This window comes from Triticum dicoccoides, chromosome 2B, assembly GCF_002162155.2.
Source record: "Triticum dicoccoides isolate Atlit2015 ecotype Zavitan chromosome 2B, WEW_v2.0, whole genome shotgun sequence".
NCBI classification, from domain to species: domain Eukaryota; kingdom Viridiplantae; phylum Streptophyta; class Magnoliopsida; order Poales; family Poaceae; genus Triticum; species Triticum dicoccoides.
The window spans coordinates 112,716,488-112,742,233 of record NC_041383.1 but is presented as its reverse complement, the minus strand read 5'-3'; the positions used below and the strand labels follow the sequence as shown (position 1 = coordinate 112,742,233).

Sequence of the window (25,746 nt, the reverse complement as noted above, 5' to 3'; positions counted from 1 at the left end):
GGATTTGGTAGGATTGCTTCGAGATAAAAAAAAATTTGAGAGATCCAATACCGTTATACATGCAGTAATTAGCGAGCGTTAATTAATGCCTTTCCTTCACTGCAGCGATGCATGCGCGCACGCATTGATCCGATTCCCTTTTAATCCGAGAACCCTATAATTACGCTACTCTCTTTCGCCACGAATTAAAGGAAAGACTGCTTGGTTTCCATGTGGTGGACAAGAGGTAAGACGAACGTATATGACGGTTTGTCCGGCCAGACGAGGATAAAACCGATGGAGGGAGAAAAAAATTCGCTGGAGGGGAGAGGGTCGTACGAGAGGGTTGGACGAGAGCGGGGAACGTAAGAGGGGAAACGGAACACTCCGTTTCTTTTAGGTAGTAGAGAAGATGACTTTTATTGAAATCTTCATGAATTTAAAAATATATGGTTTCTAATTTTTTTTCATGACTCCAAAAAATATTGGTGAATTTAAAAAGTATCATGATTTCAAAAAACTCTTCACAATTTCAAAAAATGATTGTGATTTGGCAAATGTTCATGAGAAAATGTTCACGATATCAAATAGATTTTGAATTTCTCATGGCACACATATTATCCTCTATTTCTTTTTTTTCCGACGGTACAAGTCGATCGAGCTTGAAATGCGGCCACAACTCAAACAACTATTAATTGAAAAAAGGGCAACCTGGTGCATGTAGCTCCCGCTTGTGCAGGGTCCAAAGTGAACAAGATAAAATATCTGTACATAAAAATTTATATACTACATAGATGATATGCCGAAAATTCACCAAACTCAAACTTAGCATGCAATATAAAAATAGCACTTCCCTTGTGTAATATGTATCGATTACTTTATGCAATAAAACTATCCTTTTCAAACACCCTAGCATACGCAATACCTTTATGATCATAAACAAATTCATTCAATATGTATGTTATTTTATAGACATGCAAAAAATGAAATGAATAAGTAGTAACCAACCAATTAGCAAAATGATCAGCAGATAAGACTCTTTGTGAGCGCATACAGGATTTTAATAGTGTTGCATGCACACCTCTATTAGACCACTTAAGATAGATTATTGCCAACAAAACTAATTTTCATGCTGCATCAAAACCAACAAATAAAAAAGCACATTAACAAGAAAATGTTTAAGTATTATAGAATAGTATACACTATCAAGCATAACAAGGCAATGCGCGCACGCATTGATCCTATTCCCTTCACTGCAGCGATGCATGCGCGCAGCCTTTCCTTCCCTGCCGGCTCCTTCCTCGTCGACTGTGCTGCTGAGGTAGTCTTTCCTCGCCGGCTCCTTCCTCGCCATCGACGCCTTTTACTGCTGCTGCTGCATCGACCACCTGCAACTGGTATTTCTGACTCGACCAAACGAACTCGCACAGCCTCTGCTGCTGCTGCTAGGTAGGTAGTCCTGCAAAATTGGTAATGTTTGATTTGGAAACATTCAATCAGGAAGATTTTGTTAATTCTGGAAACATTCAATCATGTTAATAATGGAAACATTAAATCAGGAAATGAGATTTTGTTAATTTTGGAAACATACAGGAAGATTTTGTCAGAAAGAAGGGGTTCATTTTTGTTAATCATGTTAATCATGTTTTGTCAGGAAGATTTTGTCAGGAAGATTTTGGAAACCTGCACCTTTTGTTAATCATGTTTTGTTAATTCAGGAAGATTTTGTTGCTTCAATTTCGTCAGCTAATGATCATTTCATAGTGATAAAATTACCGCGTCGATCTTTTATGTCAGAGGGGGTTCATTTCATACCTGATGAAAGTGGTTGCAGAAGAGTATCAGGGTAGTTGTCAACCCAACAAGGATGGATGAAGCTATGACTGTTTTGGTGATAGGGAGGAGCGCAGTCCCGCTGACAAATTCCAACATTTTCAAAAGAAACTGTGTAGCTATGAACGAGTCCTTACAGTTTTGTAGAGAAATTAAAGATAGAGCCCCCATCCCTCAACACTCTCAAGTGCTGACTATGCACACGATAGTTGAGAACTACAGTAGACAACTAGTTGCTCTAGAGCGTACCTTGAAATGCTTCTGCAGCTGTTTGAGAAGTGGAATGCTGACGTCGCCAATGGGCCAAATGCAGCAAAACATAATGGTTCACCTAGGCCGCGATAACTTAATCGGAACGGCGGGCACTGCGAAAATGCACATGGATAAGATGAAAAACATTATAACACAATTTCATTCTGCCCAATTTTAACTGAATGACAGAAGGTAGGTGAAATATATGGTCCATTCATTCTGCTGTTTCAAACAGTTTTCTGCTGTTTGAGAAGTTAACTTGTGTCAAAATTTGTTTCAAACAGTTTTCTGTCAACTTGTGAGCAGGAAAATGGCTTCAGAAAATTCAGTTAACTGAGGCTACAGTGAATAATGTTTCAAATAGTTATGAGTAGAAGTGGTTAGAGCAAAGTGTGTATAGCAGGATTAAGCTACATTCTTTTCTTTTTCCCACCATAAACAGCAACTCAAAAGATAGCACACTGATTACAAATGACACTTTCTAAAATCCTCCACATCCATTTTTTGAATTGTGATGATCAATTGTGCAAGCAAGTCTAAAGTTTTCATTAAGCTGAAGATACAACCTATGGATTTGAATCAATATGCTAACTACTCCATGATCTGTTGATAATTTGCTGATAAAGTAAATGCAAATTATGACTGCTATTCTGTAGATGCATAACTCAATAAATGCAAATTTGTAGAACCAGTTGAATTAATTTGAGTAAGTCTTGAGTAAGCACTGTTGTGATGTTATAAAAACTGTAGCAGTCCTTTTTTGTGTGTATATATTCTTGCTATGGTATACTCATCTTTTGTCATTGATAGTAGGAGTATGGATTTGAACATGATGCCTCAAGAGGAAGAGGATGAAGATATTAATTTGAATTGGATCCCTGGAGAGGAAGAACCTCAAGAGGCGGAGAATGGAGCTATGGATTTGAACATGATGCCTCAAGAGGAAGAGGATGAAGGTATTAATTTGAATTGGATCCCTGGAGAGAAAGAACCTCAAGAGGTAGAGAATGGAGCTATGGATTTGAACTTGATGCCTCAAGAGGAGGAAGATGAAGCTATGAACTGGATGCCTCAAGAAGATGAAGAGGAAGAGGATGAAGTTATGAATTGGATACTTCAAGAAGATGAACAAGCTCAAGGAGATGAAGAAGATGTAGCAGGTAAACAATAAAGACGAGAATTGTCAGATAAGGAGAGGCATGGTGTTTACTTCGCCTTGCTAGTAATCGAGCTGAGAGATGGATCTATTCAACCAGACGACAAGCTGCTAGTCTCAACCCTGTTGAACATAAGTGTACGATCTGTTGAAAGAATCTAGGAAGACGCCAAAAATCAGATTGCCGGGGGCAAAGAAGTAGATGTCTCAAGCAAGAAGCCAAGAAGAACTGGTCGAAAGAGAAAGGAGTTGGGTCTAGCGAGGACCTCAACAATCCCACTGAATAGAAGAAGGACAATTCGATCTCTGGCACGGTCTCTAGGTGTGGCCCGATCGACCCTACATAAGAGGTTCCAGTTGAATGAGCTCAACTGCATCACAAGCATTGTGAAGCCTCATCTCAAGACAGAGAACAAGCTTGCGAGATTGAAATTTTGCATGTCCATGCTCAATGACAATTGGATCTCAACTTCTCGGGCTATGTTCAAACCAATGACCAATATGGTTCACATCGATGAAAAGTGGTTTAACATGACGAGAGTGAAGAATAGTTACTATGTACTTCCAGGAGAGCCTCACCCAAGCGCACCGTGTCAAACACTAACAGCATTGGGAAGGTAATGTTCCTAACAGTTGTGGTCAGGCCTCGATATAACAATGAGGGGGAGCTAACATTTGATGGGAAGATCGGGATTTGGGCATTCATCGAAGAGAGTGAGGCGGTGCGGACAAGTCAGAACAGAGCAAAGGGAACAAAAGTGTTGACATCAGTGAAAGTAACCAGGCCCGTGTGCAGAGTTTATCTCATCAATAAGGTTATCCAGCAATTTAGGATAAGTGGCCTGACGATGATGAGGGAGCAACAATATTCATCCAACAGGATAACGCAAAGCCTCGTGTCCTTCCCAATGATGTAGCTTTTCGAGAAGTTGTGGAACAAACTGATCTTGACATCCGATTGCTACAACAGCCCCCAAATAGCCCTGACTTCAATTGTTTGTACCTCTGCTTCCATAACTCTCTCCAGTCTCTAACCGACTGCAGGTCGCCTACAAACATCCAGGAACTGATACAGGGTGTGGAAGAGGAATTCGAGAATTATTTGAATTGATTTGGATTAATTTTGAGTATGAAAATGTGCAATACAGTGGTTTATCATCTAATTTTTTTGAGAGAATTTATCATCTGAAGTTGACTTCATAAACTTAAGGAGACATGCTTCTGCACTGTCATGCCTTTTCTCTTCAACAGAGGTTGGCTTGACATGCTTTTATGCTGACATGTATCCTGGTGCTAGCTGTGCTAACCGCTAAACTGAAAATTATAATGAAATGTACACTACTGTTTACAAAGACTGAGACGCCTTGGTGTTTCTTTATTTTGCTATAAACTTTTCAAACAGTCAGCTGTATGAGAGACCGAGGTGCAAAATTTCAATAAAAGCTAGAAATACTTCCTAGGTTGAGCAAGAACTGTCATGTCGAAGTCAACTCCCTGGATGATAGATCTTTCTGGTTTGATATAGTGAACATTTTTTTCTACTGGATCTACAGTGAACGAATTTGCCAACACAATTTGCTCTACTGGATCTACGGTAAATAAATTTGAGAACACATTTTCTCCAGTCCCTCACTGACAACACAAACTTTTTGGATGCATTCAACTTGAACATGGAGTATTTTCAGCAAAAAAACTTGGGTATGGCAGCATTTTCTGCAAAAAAACATCTTGAGCATGAAGTATAAGGGGTATTTGACTGAATTTAATTGATTTTTTCAGTAAAGTTCATATGGAAAGGTAATAAGTCAGTTTTGATTCTATTGACGGGAGTACATTGAACTCTGTCAATACAATTAGACATGAATAAGAACTCTGTCTAAACATTCAATTTATACTTCAAGATTAAATTGTCTAAATATTCAATATGTTATTGACAGGAGTAGTAAACATTCAGTCTAAATATGAACTCTGTCAATAAATTCAGTTGACAGTACACTTCAAGATTTAGTATAATTATCAGAAATCTGTAATCTTGCTCAAAGACAGTGACTTGGACTTGCAATTCACCAGCAAATTAGATCCAGAGGGGGAAGGGGGAGGGGCACCTTTGACAAGCTCGAGCACCTCCCGGATGCAAGGGCGTGCCCCCTTGGCGGTGGAGTCCTAGAGCGGACGGAGGAGCTCGCCACCTTGGCGGTGTGGAGTCCTAGAGCGGGCGCTAGAGCTCGTCGCCCCTTTGCTGCCACCATCCTGTCGCCGCTGCTGTGTGGCCAGGTAGCCGCGGCTACAGGAGACGTGCTCCTCACGTGACGACCAGCAGCAGCAGCCCCGTGCAGGCGACCGGCAGAAGCAGCACCGCTGCAGATCGAAGTGCCAGAGGGGGCAATTCGCATTTTACTCGCAAGGGAGAGGGCGCCAGCGCTGGGGAGGGAGAGGAACCACGGGGGAGGGAGAGGAGACCCAAGCGGCGTGGAGCTGCGCAGGCGGCGCCGGCCGAAAGGCTGAGGAGTAAATTACAAAAGTATCCTCCAAGCAATTTGATTTCTGACTAGCCTGAGACCAAATACACTCCCATCTTTGTGGTATATATTCCATATATCATGGATTACGATCCAATTTCAATACAAACACTGAGTGGACTATGTTGACGCAAGAGCAGCGGGTCATCTCCAACTGTAGATGATCTCAGGCTCGAATTTATTTATATCCACATAATATGACAAAATCCTCAACCTAAAGTATCAACCCTCCAGAGAAACTGTGAACGTCCCAGGCAAAATTACCATCACAGTAGGTCCAGAATTACCACGACGAATTAATCATCACAGCACGGAAATTTGCACGCACAGAATGTGTTTAACTAGGTTCAAAAGCATAATATAATACCGTGAACCCAAATGTTTTAACAAACTCTGCATCCAACAGAACAAACACGATATGATATTTAAGGTATCTGACACGCTGACACAAACAAGATATTGGACAGGAAACAGTTCTGAACTTCTGATGTTCCAAAATTAGGCTAACCCTTCATAGTACCAGAAAGCTAAAGCTTCATGTCAGACCTTCACTTCTTGGCCTTCTTTGGTGCCCTGTGAACACAATGCAAATTGGAGAAGGTAAGATAAACGGAACGAAGCACAAGAACCATGTGAAGATAGATTTCAGATGGAGATGCTTACGCAGCTGGAGCTGCAGCCGCTGGTGCTGGTGCATGATCTCTCGGGCCCTGTTTGCCAAATAGTACAAGTCAGACAAATTGTGCTAACAAGAAAAGACTCTAGTTAAACATTAGTAGCAAATTTAATCATTGAAATCTGTTATCTAAGATCAACAGACAAATGTCACCCAGTACAAGTCCCACTATGATAAGGGTAAAAGATGAAGATGAAGATGCTACAAATGATAATTCCTCAGGTGACATGTGTAAACATTATGTACTTCAGTACAAATATAGTGCAGCACCAAATCTAACTATACGAGGAAATAGGCAGGGCTCGAATGAAAACATCATCTTACCTGGGCCAATCTCTCCTCCCTCCTGGCAATCTTCCTCTCCCTGCTTGCCTTGCTCTTGGCGCGCTTGGCCTCAAACTGGTCAGAGAGGGTCTTCTCTCTTGCCTTCTCAGCCTTGGACTTGTGGATACTCTCCATGAGGACCCTCTTGTTCTTGAACATGTTACCTTTGACCTTCAGGTACATGTCATGGTACATGTGCTTGTCGATCTTCTTGGCCTCACGGTACTTGCGCAGAAGGCGCCTCAGGACGCGCATCCTCCGCATCCACAGGATCTTGGTGGGGAGCCTAGCCTCCCTGGTACCCCTACGCTTACCTGTGCAGAGAGCAGAATCACAGGTTACAACACAAATATCTACAAAAATGAATACTATCATGCCAGTTAAAGTTGCAGCTACTAACCATATCCAGAGTGACGGCCCTTCTGCTTGGCCTCATGTGCCCTCCTTGCACGAGACCTGGAGTGGATCTTCTGAGGCTTCCTGATGATGAAACCATCCTTTACCAGCTTCCGGATGTTCTGCCCTGCAAGTATTAATCAAACAATAATTCACAGTTATCCTCAGTCATGAATCAATAGACACAGCATATTGAAGAATGAAGGGCAACAATGGATTGAAACAACAGTACAGATACAAATTACACACAAGCAAGAGTTAAAACAAACAGAACGGCATATTATAAACAAACAACATAAAGCAGAAGAATGGATTTGACTGCAATATCCTGACATTTAAGTGCATGTGAACTACATATTTATTAATACAAACTAAGGAACAGCATAAGGAGCTAGGTCCACGAGATTTAACATTCACAAAACAAAGCAACAATTGAACCTTAACAGACAAGACTGCTGGTACATGAATTACAAAGGTAAAGTAACACCTAAAGCAGCAACTCTGCCACTGGATAAAACATTTAAGTGGAGTTATCATGGTTTGGCTAACAGAGCAACCTGTTCAGTTCAGTATAATCCAATAATGGTGTATTCTGTTAGTGCACATGAAGATAAATGAACACTGAAACCAGCTTCATCATTAGAAGTCATTGCACGCAAAGGTAAAGGAACATCAGAACAAACTAATGGAGGAACATGTTCCTTGTGACTCGACTTGAAATATGGATAGGTTAGTAGGCTTTACAAGTGCAAGCAGGATTTCTTAAACTAGGTTCGAACTCTTGTTGTACATGTTTTGCAGTTTACCAGTGCCCCAGAGAGGAAACCCATTCATCACATGAAGAGACCCCCCTAATATTGAAACTGTGTGCACAAACAATTACATTAAGCTCGACTTGTACCAACATGGATTCGTACCATCAAATTCAGCAATTTACGCATACAAGACAGTAAATTTAACACTTATACACTGCGAGATGCGTAAACTACGCGACATAAGTTGAGAGCATGCGTGGAGACTTAATCTAAACGAAGCATCTACATGAATCGCCGATTCATCCGCTATCTGAAACACCGTCAAAGTGGCACATCACAGTCACATAGCTATCACGGTAGCTCAGCAAAAAATCAAACCCATAGAGTGGTCAGCTATATGATGTTTCGTCTAAATACTCAGCCACCCGAAGAACACTCATCCCGGCAACACGAGGCTGTTCGTCCGATCTATGAGCAGGCGCAGCACAAGCGAGCAGCGCTCTGCCCGCCTCGAACAACCTAAAACCTCGCGGGTCGCCGCCTCGGCCACAGATCTACGAAACACGCGAAACAATCGAGGATAGGGGTGGGGAAGAGGGGGAGGCGCTTACGGGAGTTGGCCATGGAGATCTCGTTGACCTCATTGGGGTCGAGCCAGACCTTGCCCTTGCCGCACTTGAGGACGCTCGAGGCCAGGCGCTTCTGCAGCTTCAGCGACACCATCTTCGCCGCCGCTCTCCTCCTCCTCCCGTCTGGTTGTGGCGCTAGGGTATGGGAAATGCGGCGCTGGCGGCGCCTTATAGCTCTGGGGGGATTAGGGTTTCCCTGGCCCGAGAGTTGGGCCGGGCCTTTGCTGTATGGCTCGCTTCGCTCTGCCTCTTGGGCCTACGGCCGGTTATAGTTGGTTGGCCCGTTCAGTCAGAGAGGATAAGCGATATCCTCTTCACAAAAAGAAAAGAAAAAAACAGCGATGTCCGACTTTCCTTTGTTATGAAACCACGTGTCTCTGAGAAACTTGTGAGTTTAACGTGTTGGCTCATGGTACTCCCTCCGTCCGGGTGTATAAGTCATTCGCGTAGTTCTAGGTCATCGATTTAAGGAATTAAATATGTGTTATATGTCATGAAAAGTATACCACTAGATTTCCACACGGATGTACTTTTTAAATATATATTTTTTTGTCACATATAATACATATTTAGATAGTTAAATTATCAACCTAGAACTACGCGAATGACTTATACACCGGGACGGAGGTAGTAGTAGACATCTCGATCAACGGCCAAACTCTCAACCGAGCAAGCTTGGCATGCAAGCGTCCTTTGGCAAGCAAACTTCTATCCTAGCCAAAAAGTACCGTGAAGGCCAAGCTTTGAGAAGTCAATTCAATCAAATAAGCTAATTGACCAAGAAGTCTAGCCAGTTTGTGAAGCAAGTTTCCTTATGGACTGAAAAATGGATGGCTATATATATGGTCTTCTTTGGGGAGAGTTATGAGGTAGAGAGATTTTGAGTACTATTTGCATGCGCGCAGTTCTATGTCGACAATTTAGCTAGCTAATTAAATATGTGTTATATGTGATAAAAAATATGTTTAAAAGCTACATCCGCATATGAATCTGACGGTATACTTTTGATGACATATAACCAATAGTATTTAGTTAGTAAAATCGATGACCTAAAACTACGCGTGCGCCCTATACACCGAGACGGACGAAGTAGCTCATTTCATCTTCTACAAAAGTCCACAAATGATTCATATATAAAGGACCCACGGGTTTCCCTCCTTACATCTTGTTTTTATTTTCTGGTGGTTATGGTTGTGCAATGAGTTTTAGTTGATTGGATTGTGTAATTGGTAAATGTGACCGGACAACTCAGGTGTCACCTCTGAAAGGGCATTTATGGACTAATCGTGTGTTTGAACTACACGTGCATATTCAATAGTGGCACGAGACAGTTAGGTACCCCCCTATAGAAAGAAAAGATTGAAGACACAGGTTTCGACGCTTTTGTTTCTATGGTCGTAGGAAATATGAACTATTAAGAGGGGGTCCGCGTTGGAAGGTGTATATTGCACTCACATTACCTTCCCATCAGTTTCGAGGAGAGTCTTAGATTCTACCATGATGTTGTCTTTGTACACCCGGTAGTATTGTTGTGCCTTGCAGTAGTATCGTTCCTCTTGCGGGAGTAGTACTCTGCTGGCACCCAGGGCGTTAGTACTGTGCACTAAAGCGGTGGTACCACTCCCATGTTGGAGCGGCACTACCACTCCAAGTATCGGACCTACTACCGCCCAAAGGTGATTCCTTCTTGTTTTGGCAGCGGTTGTTAGGCGGTAACACCACGGTAGTACCGACTATTTTTCAATAGCCAACACTATCGGCGTCCAGAGAGGTTGTGTCGCTCCGTCCATTATGCTACAACTCGGCTAGTGAGCTGATAACACCGCACTCTGGTAAAGTACCGCTCCCTTTGTAGGAGCGGCACTACGGAGCATAGCACCGGTCCAACTACCGCAGGGGGCCAATTCCCACTGTCTAGACACTGGCACCAAGGCGGCACTACTACGATAATACCGGCTATTTTCATGTAGCCAGTACTACCGCAATTTAGAGCAATAGTACCGCTCAGGCTTTCGTGTTGCAACTTGAAGGGACCTTTGGTGGAGCTATGTAGTCGATAGTACCACTTAGTTCAAAACTTGACATAACGGTTGGATTTGAGAGAGCTATGTAAGGATGAGCTTCTTCCTCCTTTGTTCTTACCTCTTGCCTCTTTCTCTCCTCCATTATCGCCAAAAGCAAAATCTTACCCGATCTCGCTCCCTAGCAACTCAAACTTGTTGATCTTCTAGGATTTGAGGGAGACGACCTATTTCTAGACTTCCAACAGAGGAAATTTGACACCCCTCTACTTTCTCTTATGGATCTTGTTACTGTTGGGTGTTTGTGCACCCTAGATGGAATAGGTCATCTCAAAACCACAATCCGTTTGGTGCTGGAACCTCCAATTAAGTTGTGCAGTCTGCCTCAACCTTGATTGTAAAGGTTCTGGCAACTGTCTTTCAGGGGCACCGCATAGTGGAATCATGACACCTTGCATTGTGTGAGGGCATGAGGAGAATAGGGTGAGCCATTGTGGTGCCTGGTGAACTACGTCAACATCTTACTTGCGGCTACTTCTTATCTCTACTTATTTATTACAAGCTTGTTTTAATTTGTATCTTTACTAACTTGTTGTTGTAGTTGAGCTTGTCATGTAGGTTGTTCACCTAGTTGCTTATCTAGACAACCTATTTTTTTTGTTTCCCTATAATTAGAAAAAAATGTTGGTCTCATATTCACCAGCCCCATCCCTCTAGTCAACCATCTTGATCCTTTCAATTGATACCAGATCCTCTTCTCTTTATTAAGGGCTCTATCACCTAAAGAGTATGGTTGCCACAGATGAATGGAAAGGCGAAATCCTTGCTGACGTGGCTAGTACTTCGATCACTCGAGATGAGCTAAATGAAACAATGACTTCACTTAACACATATATGGTGGACAAAGTACAAGACATGTTGGATAAATTCCTACTCCTCCGTTCCTTGATATAAGGTGTATAGATTTTTGAGAAAAAATCCGAAATATAAGGTGTATTGCGTTGCACCACTCGTTTGGATAATTTTTTGAGGGATTTGTTTACATTTCCTTATATCACGCAAGCTTCTCTATTTTCTCATGTCAATTAGTCATGTGTAATGTCGCCCAAAACTTGTGAAATTTTCCCTCCATATGTGTTCTTTAATTTCCGTGCCAAAAACTATACACCCTATATTTAGGAATGGAGGGAGTATTAGGCATGTCGAAAACCATCACTGCTTCCGAGAAAAATAGTGGATGTTATTCCATTGGAATCAGATGCTAACTCCTCCAAGGAGGGGGGTGGTGGTTTGACGCCTGACCCTTCACAAGGGAAAAATGGGTCGGGTGCTCATTCCGCGTTACTCCCCACCAATTGTCTATGGTGGCCTGGTTCCCTCGCCTCGTATCACTCACCTCAGCATGCCTCCTCAATTAGTTACTTCTAATTTTACTAACTAGGTTTTGCTTCTGAAGTCTCATATTAGTAGTTCTTCGACTCAAATTGGGAGAATCATTGAATAAGGGTTCAAACCCTACGATCCAAGAAACTTGACTCCAAGAGAATAAGTGGACAAGAAACTCAATGTGTTTGATTTGTTCATAATTCAGAAACCTCTGCCATCCGAGCATCTTCCCCACATCTGTCCCTTTGTGACCGCAAAGGATGCTTGAGACCACCTGAACATTTTGTTGAACGACAGCTCGAGCATTCAATGATCCAAGTTTGATGGAATTCAAGATGAATGCGATGAGTTTGTCATGAACAAGGATGAGACCCCAGAAGAGCTTTACAGTACGTTGACGGATCTTGCAGTCTCTCTAAGGGATAATGGGAGCAGGGGCATGGATGGCAGCTCGATCAAGCGCAAGTTTCTTAAGGCGATCATGGCTTCCAATAAGAGAACTTCTTCTGTGATTCACCAAAGACTGGACTTCCACACCATGTCGTCCAATGATGTGTTGGATGAGTTCATCTCCCTGGGATTCTTGGGCAAGACCGCCAACAACGCTCTCGCTCGTGCCCATCGAGTGAAGAAGCCCAACCTTGATTTGAAAGCCAAAGTGGTCACTTATATTACTTAGAATGGTTGTAGTAGTAGCATGTGTGAAGTATTCAAGTGGGAGTAGGTCTTGATGGTTAAAACAAAGGTTTTGTTCTTGTAGATAAATAATTTAGAACATTTGCTCTACCAAGACTTATCTTTAGACTTGTTTTAAAAAGGCGATGATGTTAACAAAGAATAAACATGCATATGGGAAAGTCTCTAGAAAGACTAGGTGTTGAGAAAATATTGTAGAGATGATTATATTAGTGATACTCAACCCCTTAGTGTTAATTTTGATAGATTTAATAGTACTTATGGATAGAGTTTTCCAGAAGAACGCAATTGAAAGGTGATCGAGATTATATCAAAATTTGGTTTACATTTCTATACATGGTGCTTCAACTTCTCCCTGGTGCCATGGCCTTGTCACTATATGCACGTTCACGCGCGTAAATGTGATTTTGTCACCTCTTTTAATGTGATGCCGAGAACTCCATTGGGCAATGAACGATCCACCTGAGTTTCGCCTTGGATTTCGGCTATGAGTTGTTAACGTTCGTAGTGTAACACTACAAAGAATATTATTGGGCTTTCTCTTGCAAAGTGTGTGTAAGTGGCAATAAACAAGTATTGATCGCAAGAGCTCAAAAAGGACAACACATTGGTCCATAGTACTTAAACTTAAGTCATAGCGAAACTCTACGCATGTATCATTTCTTTGGCATAATTCTGTCACTAGACAACGAAAGTTTCGGTAGCCAATGATTGAAATAAATACGTGAGACCTTGATAAGGATACACTCATGGGAATTACAAATTATTCTAGTATCATGTTGTCTTTACATACCTTTCACTCCTGTAATTTATGTTTTCATTGACCAAGAAAAAAAATACTCTTCCGTGTGTTCCCGATGACAAGAAAGTGAAATAGAATGAAATGTACTCTATTATTTTGTCTAGATGAACAAGAGCTTTGTGTTGATTATCTTTGCCTCGCCAACACTTGCATAATAACCATGCTACCACTACAACTATACTAAGTTTTCGGTAAAGAAGCGGAGGGTTATCTAGACGTACCGATCACAAGTGAACAAAAACCTTCTGGTTATTTTGGTTTAAGCAACCGAGTTCCTTATGGTTTGGGTTTCTCTGTTTGTTGCTCAAGGACAATCAAGGTTTTAGTTTGGGGAGGTTGATAAGTGTGTTTCTTACGCTCATCACACCATTGTTTAAACCAGATTATTTTAGAAAACCTGAGATATTTTCTCTGATATTATCACTAATGACTAATGAATATGCGAGATAGTGAAATCATCTCACTATTTTGTTTCCACATGAAAATAGGCCATATATGCAGAAAATGAAGCATATACAAGGAAAGAAGCAAAATGGAGAAAGAAAGAAATTAATGGGAGGAAGAAGTAAATCCAAGGGACAAGAGGACGTCTAGTACGAGTGCACACGCTCGTACCAGCCGCTTGCGGCTCCATGGCGTCTAACCACAACACTTTTATAAAGGGGTCATCTCCAGAAATGCAAGAGAGGATCATCCAAATGCCCATCTCGACATCAGAAGCCATTCAAAAACCCTAGCCGCTGTCATTTCTCATCTGATCTCCATAGCCACCACCATCACCACAACAATCCACCTCCAAGTTAGCCATACTTGTGATCGTGTATTACATTTGGCAATCATTGTAAGACATATTATTAATAAAGCATTCATATTTATGTCTCCTTCAATGATTTCTTCGCGCGATCTGATCATCATGTTTGAGTAATTCGGTAAGGCAATGGATTGAGACATGGCCTTGCAACCCTATGTATTTGTATGAGGTGTTGATGGAATGGCTTTGAATTAACGTCATGTATGTGTGAATTAAAACTGCATCATAGTTGTCTCTTGTCTTTTTATCATTCTTCGACCCTGCAAGTACCCAAGATCACTATTTCTATCAAGGAGATGTCTAGGAGCAGGGAGGACATGGAATGCTATTCTAAACACCAGTGACAAAAAGGTTTAGTACGGTAGCGTAAAGCTAATCCTTGGGATACATGAGGTGTAGTCATTAAACACCCAGTGTTTTTATATGAATTATTATGAATAAGCGAGGCAACGCTGCGCGGCGCATAGCACATACGGTTGGACAACCGACTCTTGATGCACGACTCGTGTCGGTCAAGATGTAATTAATTTGGACACACTCCCCACTTCACCTTGTTGCAAGCACACCTTGACGGGTGTCTTCCAGAGCACAAATTAATATCATGATCATCTTGGTCAACAAGTATATGGTTGTATGAATTTTTTTTTGAAGAGAGGCAAAAGATTTGCCTCATTCATTAAATAAGAGGAATAGAGTTTATGTTCGTGTTACAACAGTGACAGCGCCGCAACACCCGAAATAAAAGGTGACCAACTACTCTCGCGTCATCAAGTATCCCAACTTGCTTGCACCCGCTGATACCCAAAGCGTGGCCTCCTTCTTAATGTTGGCGAGTAGAACCGTCGGCGGAGCACTCTTCTGACGGAACACTCGCGCATTCCTCTCGTTCCAAATGGTCCAGGCGACTAGCATGGTGAGCGAGGCCATCGCCTTCCTGTTGGGGATAGATGTGTCGGAGAGGCCCACCCACCACTCTTCGATGTTGCCTGAGAGGTGCCATGAGGAAGTATCAATGCTCACCAGTTGCAGCCAGTCCTTGACTAATCCCCATAGGTGGATAGAGAAGCGGCATTTGTAGAAAAGGTGGTCAACAGACTCTTGGTTTTGCTTGCAAAGTGTACAAAGGCCACAGTTTGGCCATCCGCGCTTCTCCAATCTGTCTGCCGTCCAAATTCTGTTTTGAATAGCCAGCCAAGCGAAGAACTTGACTTTGGGGGGAGCCCAAGCCCTCCACACAGTGTGCTCCATAGGGGATTTGATTGTGCCAAGGAATTGCGCTTTGTATGCTGACTCGGCCGTGTATTGCCCGCTAGCGGTGTGCTTCCATACAATATCATCTTCGGCATCCTCCTCGAGATGGAAGCCACGAAGCGTTGTCCAGAGGGTGACAAACTGATGTAAGTGATTCAGCGAAAAAGAATTTGGGATGCGTATTCTCGAGACCCACGCATCGTTGCTGAGAGCTTCGCGCACCTTCCAATTTTTCCTCGTGACGCCTCATAAATTAGTGGTGCAATGTCCCTAGGCTTGCGGTCATTCACCCATGGCGCATCCCAAAAGGCGTCCTTGCTCCATTTCCAACAAAGATTGACGTGGAGGCATAAAACAAGGAGTAGTCCATCGTGTTGCACGGGTTTCCCATGCCCACCCAAAGCTTGGTGGGCTCTTTCCATTCAAACCATAACCAGAGCAAGCGAAGAGCCCGAGCAAATTTCTCCGTGTTAAGTATGCCAAGGCCACCAAGATCCTTTGGCCGGCACACCGCATCCCAATTCACCTTGCATTTTGCACCAGTGGTCTTGTCCGTGCCCTCCCAGAGAAAGGCTCTTTCGAGCTTGTTTATGTTGTGTAGAGTGGACGTTGGCACAATGAGCGGCGTGATGGAGAAGACGAGCTGCGAAGACAGCACCGACTTCACAAGGGCACACCGACCAATGGGAGTGATATTTTGGCCATCCCAAGTGGTCAACTTAGCGGCCGCTTTGTCCTCTAGGTACTGGTAGTCGACCTTTCTAAGCTTCCACACCGAGAGAGGAAGCCCCAAGTATTTCATTGGAAATGAAGCCCGTGACGCAGGAAGGGCCTGAAGGATGCATGTCAAGTTGAGTTGTCCGCACCGGGAACCACTGAGCTCTTCTGGAAGTTTGTGACAAGGCCGGTGACATTGCCGAAAAGATGCAGAATGGTGGCTAGGTTGTCAATGTCTTTCTTGATTGGAGCCATAAAGACTGCTGCATCATCTGCGTATAGGGAAGTCCTAACAGCCACGCCATGCCCACGGATCTTGTGAAAGAGCCCTTTTCTCGATGCTAGCTCAAGAATCTTGTGCAGCGGGTCCATGGCAATGACAAATAGCAAGGGGGAGACCAGGTCCCCTTGTCTGAAGCCGCGGCCATGAGGGATGGGCTTGCTTGGCACACCATTCAAAAGGATGCGCGAGGACGAGGAGCACAATAGGGCAGCGATCCAGTTGCGAAACATGGGCGGGAACCCAAGCCTCTGAAGAAGGTCCAAGATATACTCCCATTTGACAGAGTCAAAAGCCTTCCGAATATCGAGCTTGAACAGGAGGGACGGAGTTTTCCGCATGTGGAGGCGTCGCGCAAGATTGCGAACATACATGAAATTGTCATGGATACTTCTCGTCTTTATGAAGGCACTCTGGGCATTTGAGATGAGCTTATGCATATGGCGGGCCAGGCGGATTGCCAATGTTTTCGCAATAATCTTTGCAATGGCATGAATAAGACTAATAGGGCGATAGTCAGAAATATCCTCGGCCCCCTCTTTTTTCGGGAGGAGCACAACATTTGCAGTGTTGAGCCAATGAAGGCCAGTTGTGCGCAGATTGGCAAAGGAGGAGACCACCCTCATGACGTCCACCTTGATGGTACTCCAACATTTTTTAAAGAAGAGACCAGTAAACCCATCCGGCCCGGGAGCCTTGTCCCCAGGCATTTGGTTAATGGCGTCCCGCACCTCATCCTCGGTTATGGGGTCCCCGAGGCAAGCCAAATTGTGGGTCTCCAAATCGAGCTCCTCCCAATTAAAGTCTATGGATCTCGCCTCCCCCTTTTCCATGACGCTAGAAAAGTGCGCATGTACTTGTTGCTCCTTTTGCTCATGGTCTGTGACCCAGCCGTCATTGTGTTTGAGCCGATGAATGTAATTCTTTCTCCTCCTGGCATTGACCCGCCGATGAAAAAATTTGGTATTTGCGTCCCCTTCTCTGAGGTGGCATAGCCTAACACATTGCTTTTTGCGAGCACGCTCAAGCACCGCAAACCCAATGATTCTCCTTTTGAGCCTGGACCGAAGGTCCGCCTCCATGGTAGAGAGCTGCCTAGACTCCTGTGCAATGTCCAGACGCAGGATGACGAGAAGAGCCGCATGGTGGAGTAACTTTGCCCTAGAGAACAACCCCTTACTCCAGGTAGAGAGGCGATCTCCAGTTATTTTCATTTTGTGGTGCACCACATGGAAGGGCTCAGTGTGCACAGTCTGTTCATTCCAAGCCTCTGAAACAACATCCTGGAATCCTGGAAGGGCGGCCCAAAAAATTTCAAATTTGAAGGCACGAGGCCTCCGTGGTCCTTTGTCATCAGCAAGCAAAAGCGGACAGTGGTCAGAGAGCGACGAGGACAGCGCATGGAGAATATGCGTGCCGAACTGGATGTCCCACTCCGCGTTGCAAAAGAAAGAGTCCAGCTTGCATAATGTCGGGTTTGATCGCTCATTTGACCAAGTGAAGCGTCTGCTTTGAAGGTGGATCTCTTTAAGATGACAACTCTGTAATGTTGTCCGAAATCTGGTGATTCGTCTTCTGTTGACATTTCGCTTATTTTTATCCCTCGAGCGGTAGATTTGGTTGAAATCACCAAGAGCTAGCCAGAGCTCCCCACACGGCGGCTTATGACTAATCAGCTTCGTGAAGAAATCCTCCTTGAGGGAGGAGGATGTTGGCCCGTACACAACGGTGATTCGGTAGCTGACATCGGAGTGCTTGATGTGTATTGTCGCTGAAAGGCAGAAGGTGGTGATCACCACATCAGTTACAGCAACATGGTCATCATCCCAGAGCATGAGGATCCCACCCCGGGTACCAATAGATGGTCGCTGAGCAAAATTGCGAAGCCTATGCCCACCAAGGAAACTTGCCGTGAACATATCAACATTTTCAAGCTTTGTTTCTTGTAGGCATACTATTTGACAGGAGGAAGCCGCGACGGTCTCGTGGACAACGGCATGGCGGTCTGGGCAGTTGAGGCCCCTTACGTTCCAACTCAACACATTTATTTGCTGTTCAATCATAAGGAAATAGTCTAACCCTTGAATAGGAGATGATACAAAGGCTCAGCATGCCAATACATAAGCATAACTTAAAGTAAACTCCACACCAGCCAACTCTGGAACGACTACATGACCTAGTGGTAGACATGAACAAGTACATAGAAGACACCCAGCTGTGCACGGAAGCAGCAGCCGCCCTTGGAACTTTTTCAAACATTGGAAACTAACACAAACTACAGAATCAGCATGCATGGCTTGGCCCCTCAAGCATCCACAGGGGCCCCTCCCTCAACATGATCCAGTCCAGCATCCCCAACACGGTCGATCAGAGCCTCCTCAATGTTGTTGAACAGAGCATCATCGAGCTTGAACAGGGCTCTCATCGCTTCAAGCACATCAGTGGGAAGTTGATCTTTGAATCGCTCTTCTAGAGCCTCCAGCATAGCCCCTGTAACATCCTTGCCGTTCTTGACAATGCCAAGGCTGCGACAAACCAGGATCTCAGCTTGCTTGGCCACCGGCGCTTTTGTAGCGCGTCCACCGGCCTTGATGCGAGCACTGGTGCGCCTAAGGGAGAGGCCGCCACTTGTGCTGATGGCAACACCAGCCAGAGTTTTCCGGCGAGCCGCGGGGACCGCGGGCGGGGAAGCAGCAGGGGTTGGCAGCAGGGCCTCACGTTCAGGCAGGAAGAGCGTCTCCAGCCCTCCAGGAATAGCTGGCTGGGCAACAAGCAACTCCTCTTCATTGCAGGGCATGCTGCAGAGAAGTGGCGGGGTGGGGGACGCCTCAAATCCTGGTGGGCGTGTGGGCGACAGGTCGATGAGAGGCTGCAGCAGCATTGTCGGAGAGCAAATGGTGATGAGCGCCGGGCTTGACGGGGTTCGTAGCTGAGCAGCGGACGCCGCCTCACTTCGCTTGGATCATGGAGACATCGGAAGCACCGTGGTCGGCGACAGAGGTGGCGATGCAGGAGGAGTCATCTCGACCCTGGAGAGCTGCCTGGCCAATGCGGGGGAGGGCGGCCTGGAGAGGCTGCGGCCCCGTAAAGCCGGAGTGTTCTCCGCAAGCCGCCCAGCCACATCACTGCCCGAGCCGGAGGCAAGCAGCATCACAGGTTCCGCGCCAAGGTCATCACGACGCCGGCCCTCATCATGGTCACCACGGGACTCACGGCCACGGTCCCGATCCTGCCGCTCATCCCGCAGCGCCCTGGATAGGCTGCGCCGGAGGGAGGCGCCCCAGCCACTTCCACCATGCCTTGACTTGTCACGTCCCCGGTCGCCATCGCGGCCACCGCGGCGACGGTCATCGTCTTCGTCATGGTCGCGACGGTGGTGCTGCACGGGCCTGGAGACGCGCTCCCGGCGGTCTCGCGGCCGAGTTTCGCCGTCGACGACGTGGTAGAGCCAGTCATACGGAGTGGAGATGATGCTGCCGCTGGTTGGGTCTTCATGAATTGCCAAGTGAATCAACACCCGGTGCTCCAGCCCACGGCGACCATAGATAGGCTCGCCGTCGTCCCGCGCTGGAAGGGTGATCCAGTTCACCCTGGGGACCCTGCTTGGGCACGTCGTCCACGCCCAAAGGCCAAGGACCCTGGTTTGGGTCTTGAGCTTGGAGGCCGGCTCGATGTAGTCCAGCGCGCAGCCGGACCCGATAGCCTTCACGACGGCATGCTCATCCCAGGCGTGGAGAGGCAACCCCTCCAAGAAGAGCCGAACATGGTGGTTGAGGTCGACGTTCTCCGCATGCGCCTCGAGACGCCAGGTCCGCACCTGCAGCCTTGCCCCACCGAAGGGGACCTCCTGCTGCGAGACCGCCCTGGCGCAATGGTGTTGATGTATGAACCGCACCAGGTAGGCTTCGGGGTGGTGGTCGGTGACGGTGACGTCGATGGGCAGCGCGCCAGTGGCCTTGCAGAGGATGGCGGAGACGTCTTCCTTGCTGGCGCGCACGTCGCGGTCGAACCACGCGACAGCCGCGTTGGAGCCAAGGACGGAGGCCTCCAGCAGCATCGCCGGCGTCGCGTGCACAACAGTGAAGACCTCCGCAGGCCTCGCGCTGTGGTCGCCATTCCATGCCATGCCACGGGATGGCGTGGCTTGTAGGGACGGGGGTGGAGCGGTTGCGGGAGCCGGTCGAGCCCCAGGACGAAGTAGAGGAGCAGCAGCAGAGGGCGGCACCGCCTGTCGCGGCAGGCTTGGCTGCGGCACAAGCCGAGCTCCGGGGCGACGATGAGGCGCCGGCCTGTTGGTGCACTCCCTCGCTCGGTGGCCCGAAAGAAAACAACGCCTGCAGGTGACCTCGTTGCGGCAGGTCCTGGCCTTATGCCGCGGCTTGAGGCAGTGGAAGCAAAGGTTGCGAATCCAGTCTGGCAAAGGGGCTCTCGACTTGAATGCGGGCTCAGGCAAGGCCGGGCGGCGCGGGCGGCGGGACCTGACGAGCTCCCACGGCGCGGTCACCTCGTCCTCGAGCCCCTCGCGCGCATCAGGCGATGAATGCTCCTGCAAAGCCGGGACGCGAGCCGGCGCCCTCTCAGCATTGAAGCAGGCCAGCCACCCTCCTTCACGCGTTGCTGAGTTAATGCGGCCGGCCTCCCCCTGCGCAGCAATGAAGGCAGGCGCGCACGCCTCGGCGTCGACGCGGGCAGCAGCACCCAGCAGCCCGGGGGGCGTCTCCAGCACGAGGTCCACCTCGTCAGAGACCTGGGCAGGCCTTCCCGGCGGCGGAGGTGGGGGAGTCTCCCACTCCCGATCCAGATCCACAGCCGTGACTTGGGCGCGATGCGCCGCCTGGGCCGACGGGAAGCCCCATATCAGGGTGGGCTCGGCTTCCGGGGGCGGGGCTGGGTTGGGGAGCGGCCGGCGCAGAAGATTGGTGGTCGACGACGCCGGAAAGGCCGCCGTCGATATGGGTTGGTGGTGGTCGCCCGCGGGGTCGCGAGAGCGTGGGCGAGACATTGTCCCCTAAAAAGTAAGACCAGAATTTTATGCTGATAACGATGCATGTTTTAATTCTCTTGTTTACATTCATAGGTGTTACAATCCAGTTACACAAAATGGAATTAATTACTCTTGCAAAAGCTTGCTAAAAAACTTATCATAGTGCACGTCCTTTCGTGGGTTCGATAACTCCCAGTCATTCTCTGGGAAAGAGGCACAAAACCTTTATGTTACCCGTTACCAAATATCTAAAGTGAATCACCAAGTCACCGCTTGCTTTCCCACTTGGGTCTGGGTGCAATGCTTAGGCGTGCTTGGTCTATGCAACCGCTCTGCGTTGATAGTTTGTGATTGGATTTTGTTCATCTGGTGACAAGGAGGCACGCTCTGCCTCACCTCAGTTTCGGCATGTGACGTTTTAGATGGAACACCCAAGGGTGTGAGGATGATAAGAAAGGTAAACCCGATTCAGGTCCAGCATTGAAACGACCGAAAATAGTGTGCCAAGAAGAGTGACAAGCTAGTCCATCATGCACCGGCTAGTGGCTGTGGGGACAACAGTTGAAAATCCTCGATGAGGCATGTATACACACCCGAGTTGATGTCATCATGCGACGACCCGACTCTTATGAGGCACGTCGCATGCAAAGGGTGTCAAAGCCAACCACCTCCAATCCCAGGGCATTGTAAATCCTAGCAGGTATCTGGGAATGCGCGCGCCAGCCAGATAGTGAGAGTAGCAACGTGAGGACGAGTATGAAAGCCCTTCCATATCCCTCTCCACAGGGCAACCTGACACCCACTTGGCCTGACACAAGCAAGGGAGAACCAAAACCGGGTAGGTCCTACAGCATTGAAAAGCGATAAACTGAACAACGAGTCCTCTAGCCGGCCAAGGACCAGGTAGGAAGGAAGCAAATCGAAAGCGAGATGGTTAGCCACGCCACCAGTCACTAACGTTGAGTGGTAGGAAGCAAATCGATAACAACCTTTGGACATGATTGGACCTATAAAACGCAACATATCAGTTATCGACATGCCTGCCAGATGGAAAGATCGATAACAACCTTTGGATGTTGCGTTTTGCCCAGATGACATGTTTTGTCATGTCTACCCGGCTTTTGGATGATGCACCTGGCCGGATGTGGGCAGATTGAAGGTCTTTTTTGCTGGACACTGCTTCCATCACTCCTCTTTGTTAGAGGACCATATGTGTCACCTCGTAAGTGATGTACAAAAGCTCATGTGTAGACATAATTCTTGCATCAGCGTCAGGCCGATGAGAGAGTTCTCTCTGCACACCCATATGTTCAATTAGATTAGAACCCACTACAATGCACACTCCCTCTGAAGAAAAATCCATCAAACTTGGCTGAATAAGATAGATAGATTGAAGAGCATACATGGCTATTTAATTATATATAAAAAACCTCAAAAAATAATTTAGTTTAAAGGACAATCTTATCATAAAGTGACAATCCATCCCACCAAGAAAGACAACCATAAATTACATCGAATTGATCTTGATCATGTGAGGCAACTCACTAGAACTTCATATAGAAGTTGAGAGAGGGGCGGGGAGAGAGCCATCTTGCTACTGCTATGGACCCTAATTAAGGTCCCAAGAAAACTACTCACACATGGTCATGGAGGTAGCAAGATTGATGAAGAAGTCTCCGACAATGGATTCCTCCTCCGGTAGAGTACTGGACCATGCCTCTAGATTGGATCTCCTCGAAACAGAAGCTTGCGGCGATGAAAAAATTCAGAGAAAATTGGTACCGAGGGTTTTAGGAATTATGGAACTTATAGAGGGACGAATGTACGTAAGGCGGTGCTTGTGGGGCCCGTGTGGCCATGGGGCACGCCTCAGTGCATGGGCGTGCCACCAGGCCCTGTGGGTCCCCTGCCCCCGATGTTTTCTCGAAACTTCGTTGCCCGAAAAAACATATTAAATACTCATTTTTTTACCTTGATAGATATCGATTTTCTAAAAAGTAAAAAACATGCACGAAACAAGAACTGACACTGGCACTAAATGAATAGGTTAGTCCAGAAAATAATATAAAATGCTATAAAAAGCATACAAAAGTGATACTATAATAACATGAAATAATCACAAAATATAAATACGTTTGAGATGTATTAGTGGCTGAAGATTTCTCCAAGTCAAAGATATCAATTATGGTGAAACCTTTGCTCCGGTTGCTCGCCTTGAATATATTCACATGTTGCTTGTAGATGCATCGCGTCATAATATTAAGTTGCAACAAATGGATGTGAAGAATGCATTTCTTAACGGCCTCCTAAATAAATTGGTGTATGTCAAACAGCCTACAGGATTCGAGGATCCCAAGTTCCCCAATCATGTGTATAAATTTGAAAAGCCGCTTCATGACCTTAAACAAGCCCACGCGTGTGGTATGAGAACCTTACCAAGTTGTTAAAGGATCGTGGCCTTGAAATTGGACTAATTAGTCCTACTCTTTACTAAGAGGGTTCAAGGGGTTTTGACATGAAATTTTGACCATTGTCGGTGATGATACTATGGGCACGCTGTTGGTGTCAAAACCAGCAGATCTCGGGTAGGGGGTCCCGAACTGTGTGTCTAAGGCTAATGGTAATAGGAGGCGGGGGACACAATGTTTACCCAGGTTCGGGCCCTGGGCCCTCTCTATGGAGGTAATACCCTACTTCCTGCTTGATTGATCTTGATGAATATGAGTATTACAAGAGTTGATCTCCCACGAGATCGTAATGGTTAAACCCTAAAAGTCTAGCCTATGAGGTTGTGATTGTTGTCCTACGGACTAAACCCTCCGATTTATATAGACACCGGAGGGGGCTAGGGTTACACAAAGTCGGTTACAGAGAAAGGAATCTACATATCCGAATCGCCAAGCTTGCCTTCCATGCAAAGGAGAGTCCCATCCGGACATGGGATGAAGTCTTCTATCTCGTATCTTCATAGTCCTACAGTCCGGCCAAAGTATGTAGTCCGGCTGTCGGATGACCCCTTAATCCAGGACTCCCTCAGTAGCCCCTAAACCAGGCTTCAATGACGATGAGTCCGGTGCGCAGATTGTCTTCAGCATTGCAAGGCGGGTTCCTTCTCCGAATATTCCAACATAGCCTTCCGAACATAGAAAACATGTCCGGCTCTGCAAAACAAGTACCACACACAACCGTAGAGAGTATAATATTTCACGAGTCCAATCCGCTGACAACTTTTTGTAGTGTGACATCATGCCACTGCCCGGTCATTATTCGAACCGTTTTTAGCCTGCCGCTCCGTGTTTCGAGGTGCGGTTTCATTGTCACGTCTTGTCAAAGCAAAGATCGTGTCCCCTTATCATGGGATTCTCATCAATACGGGCATGGGTAACCCAACCATGTCATCTGCACGGCGCTTGGGGAATAGGCGAATTTTAAGGTGAGTAGGGAGGCACATGACTTTTACTGTCCTTATAAAGGGATAAAGATTCATCCTCTTTCACCCATGCCTTCTCCTTCCTCTGCCCATCCATCCTCAAGCTCCAGCGCCCAAGCTCTCACCTTCTCCACCCAAAAAAGCACTCCAACCATGTCCGGATCCAGAGTAGGAGGCAAGTGGATGGCCTCCTCCGTCAAGGAGAAGGACATCAAGAAGCTCCGGGAGGCCGGGTACCTAGCCAAGGAAATCGATCACCGATTTCCCGCCAAGGGACAAGTCGTTCCCACCCCGGAGCCCTAGGAGAGGGTGGTGTTCCTTACACACTTCGTCCGCGGGCTGGGATTCCCCCTCCACCCGTTCATCCGCGGACTGATGTTTTACTACGGGCTAGACTTCCATGATTTGGCCCCCAACTCTATCCTCAACATCTCGGCATTAATTGTTATGTGTGAGGCCTTCCTCCGCATCCCACCTCATTTCGGCCAATGGCTGAAGACCTTCAATGTGAAGCCAAAGGTGGTGAGCAGCCAACAAGTAGAGTGCGGAGGCGCCATGGTGGGCAAGATGCCCAATGTTACCTGGCCCGAAGGCTCCCTTGTGGAGACTGTAAAAGGGTGGCAGTCGGGGTGGTTCTACATCATCGAGCCGCGCGGCACCAACTGGGCAGTGGCCCCCGCATTCCGATCTGGAGTCCCGATGCGGCTCACCTCTTGGCAAGAGAAGGGCCTGTCCTGGGGCTCTCCGGACGAGCTGACAATGCTCCAGACACGCGTCCAGAGCATGATAAATAAGAAAGTCAAGCTCGTCAACATGATCCAGGTTATGCTCGTCCATCGGATTCTTCCG

General features: G+C 46.5%; 2 protein-coding genes across 4 annotated transcripts; both read right to left on the bottom strand.

Moving 5' to 3' along the window:
• Positions 1-1,078: 1,078 nt before the first annotated feature.
• Positions 1,079-5,658, bottom strand: LOC119367287. Of its 2 annotated transcripts, none has more exons than XM_037632844.1 (3): positions 5,326-5,658; positions 2,062-2,177; positions 1,079-1,894 (listed from the first exon to the last, which is right to left on the bottom strand). In XM_037632844.1, exons 1-3 carry the CDS (start codon positions 5,611-5,613, stop codon positions 1,789-1,791), a joined length of 510 nt encoding a protein of 169 aa, XP_037488741.1. In that variant the 5' UTR covers positions 5,614-5,658; the 3' UTR covers positions 1,079-1,788. The 2 variants fall into 2 exon arrangements, with proteins under 2 accessions (XP_037488741.1, XP_037488740.1); XM_037632843.1 differs by having other exon boundaries at positions 1,079-1,438.
• Positions 5,659-6,068: 410 nt separating this feature from the next.
• Positions 6,069-8,669, bottom strand: LOC119362444 (60S ribosomal protein L19-1-like). 2 transcript variants are annotated; one of them, XM_037627661.1, is made up of 5 exons: positions 8,502-8,669; positions 7,140-7,262; positions 6,740-7,053; positions 6,403-6,449; positions 6,069-6,312 (listed from the first exon to the last, which is right to left on the bottom strand). In XM_037627661.1, exons 1-5 carry the CDS (start codon positions 8,611-8,613, stop codon positions 6,288-6,290), a joined length of 621 nt encoding a protein of 206 aa, XP_037483558.1. In that variant the 5' UTR covers positions 8,614-8,669; the 3' UTR covers positions 6,069-6,287. The 2 variants fall into 2 exon arrangements, with proteins under 2 accessions (XP_037483558.1, XP_037483559.1); XM_037627662.1 differs by having other exon boundaries at positions 6,403-6,452; positions 6,742-7,053.
• Positions 8,670-25,746: the final 17,077 nt, after the last annotated feature.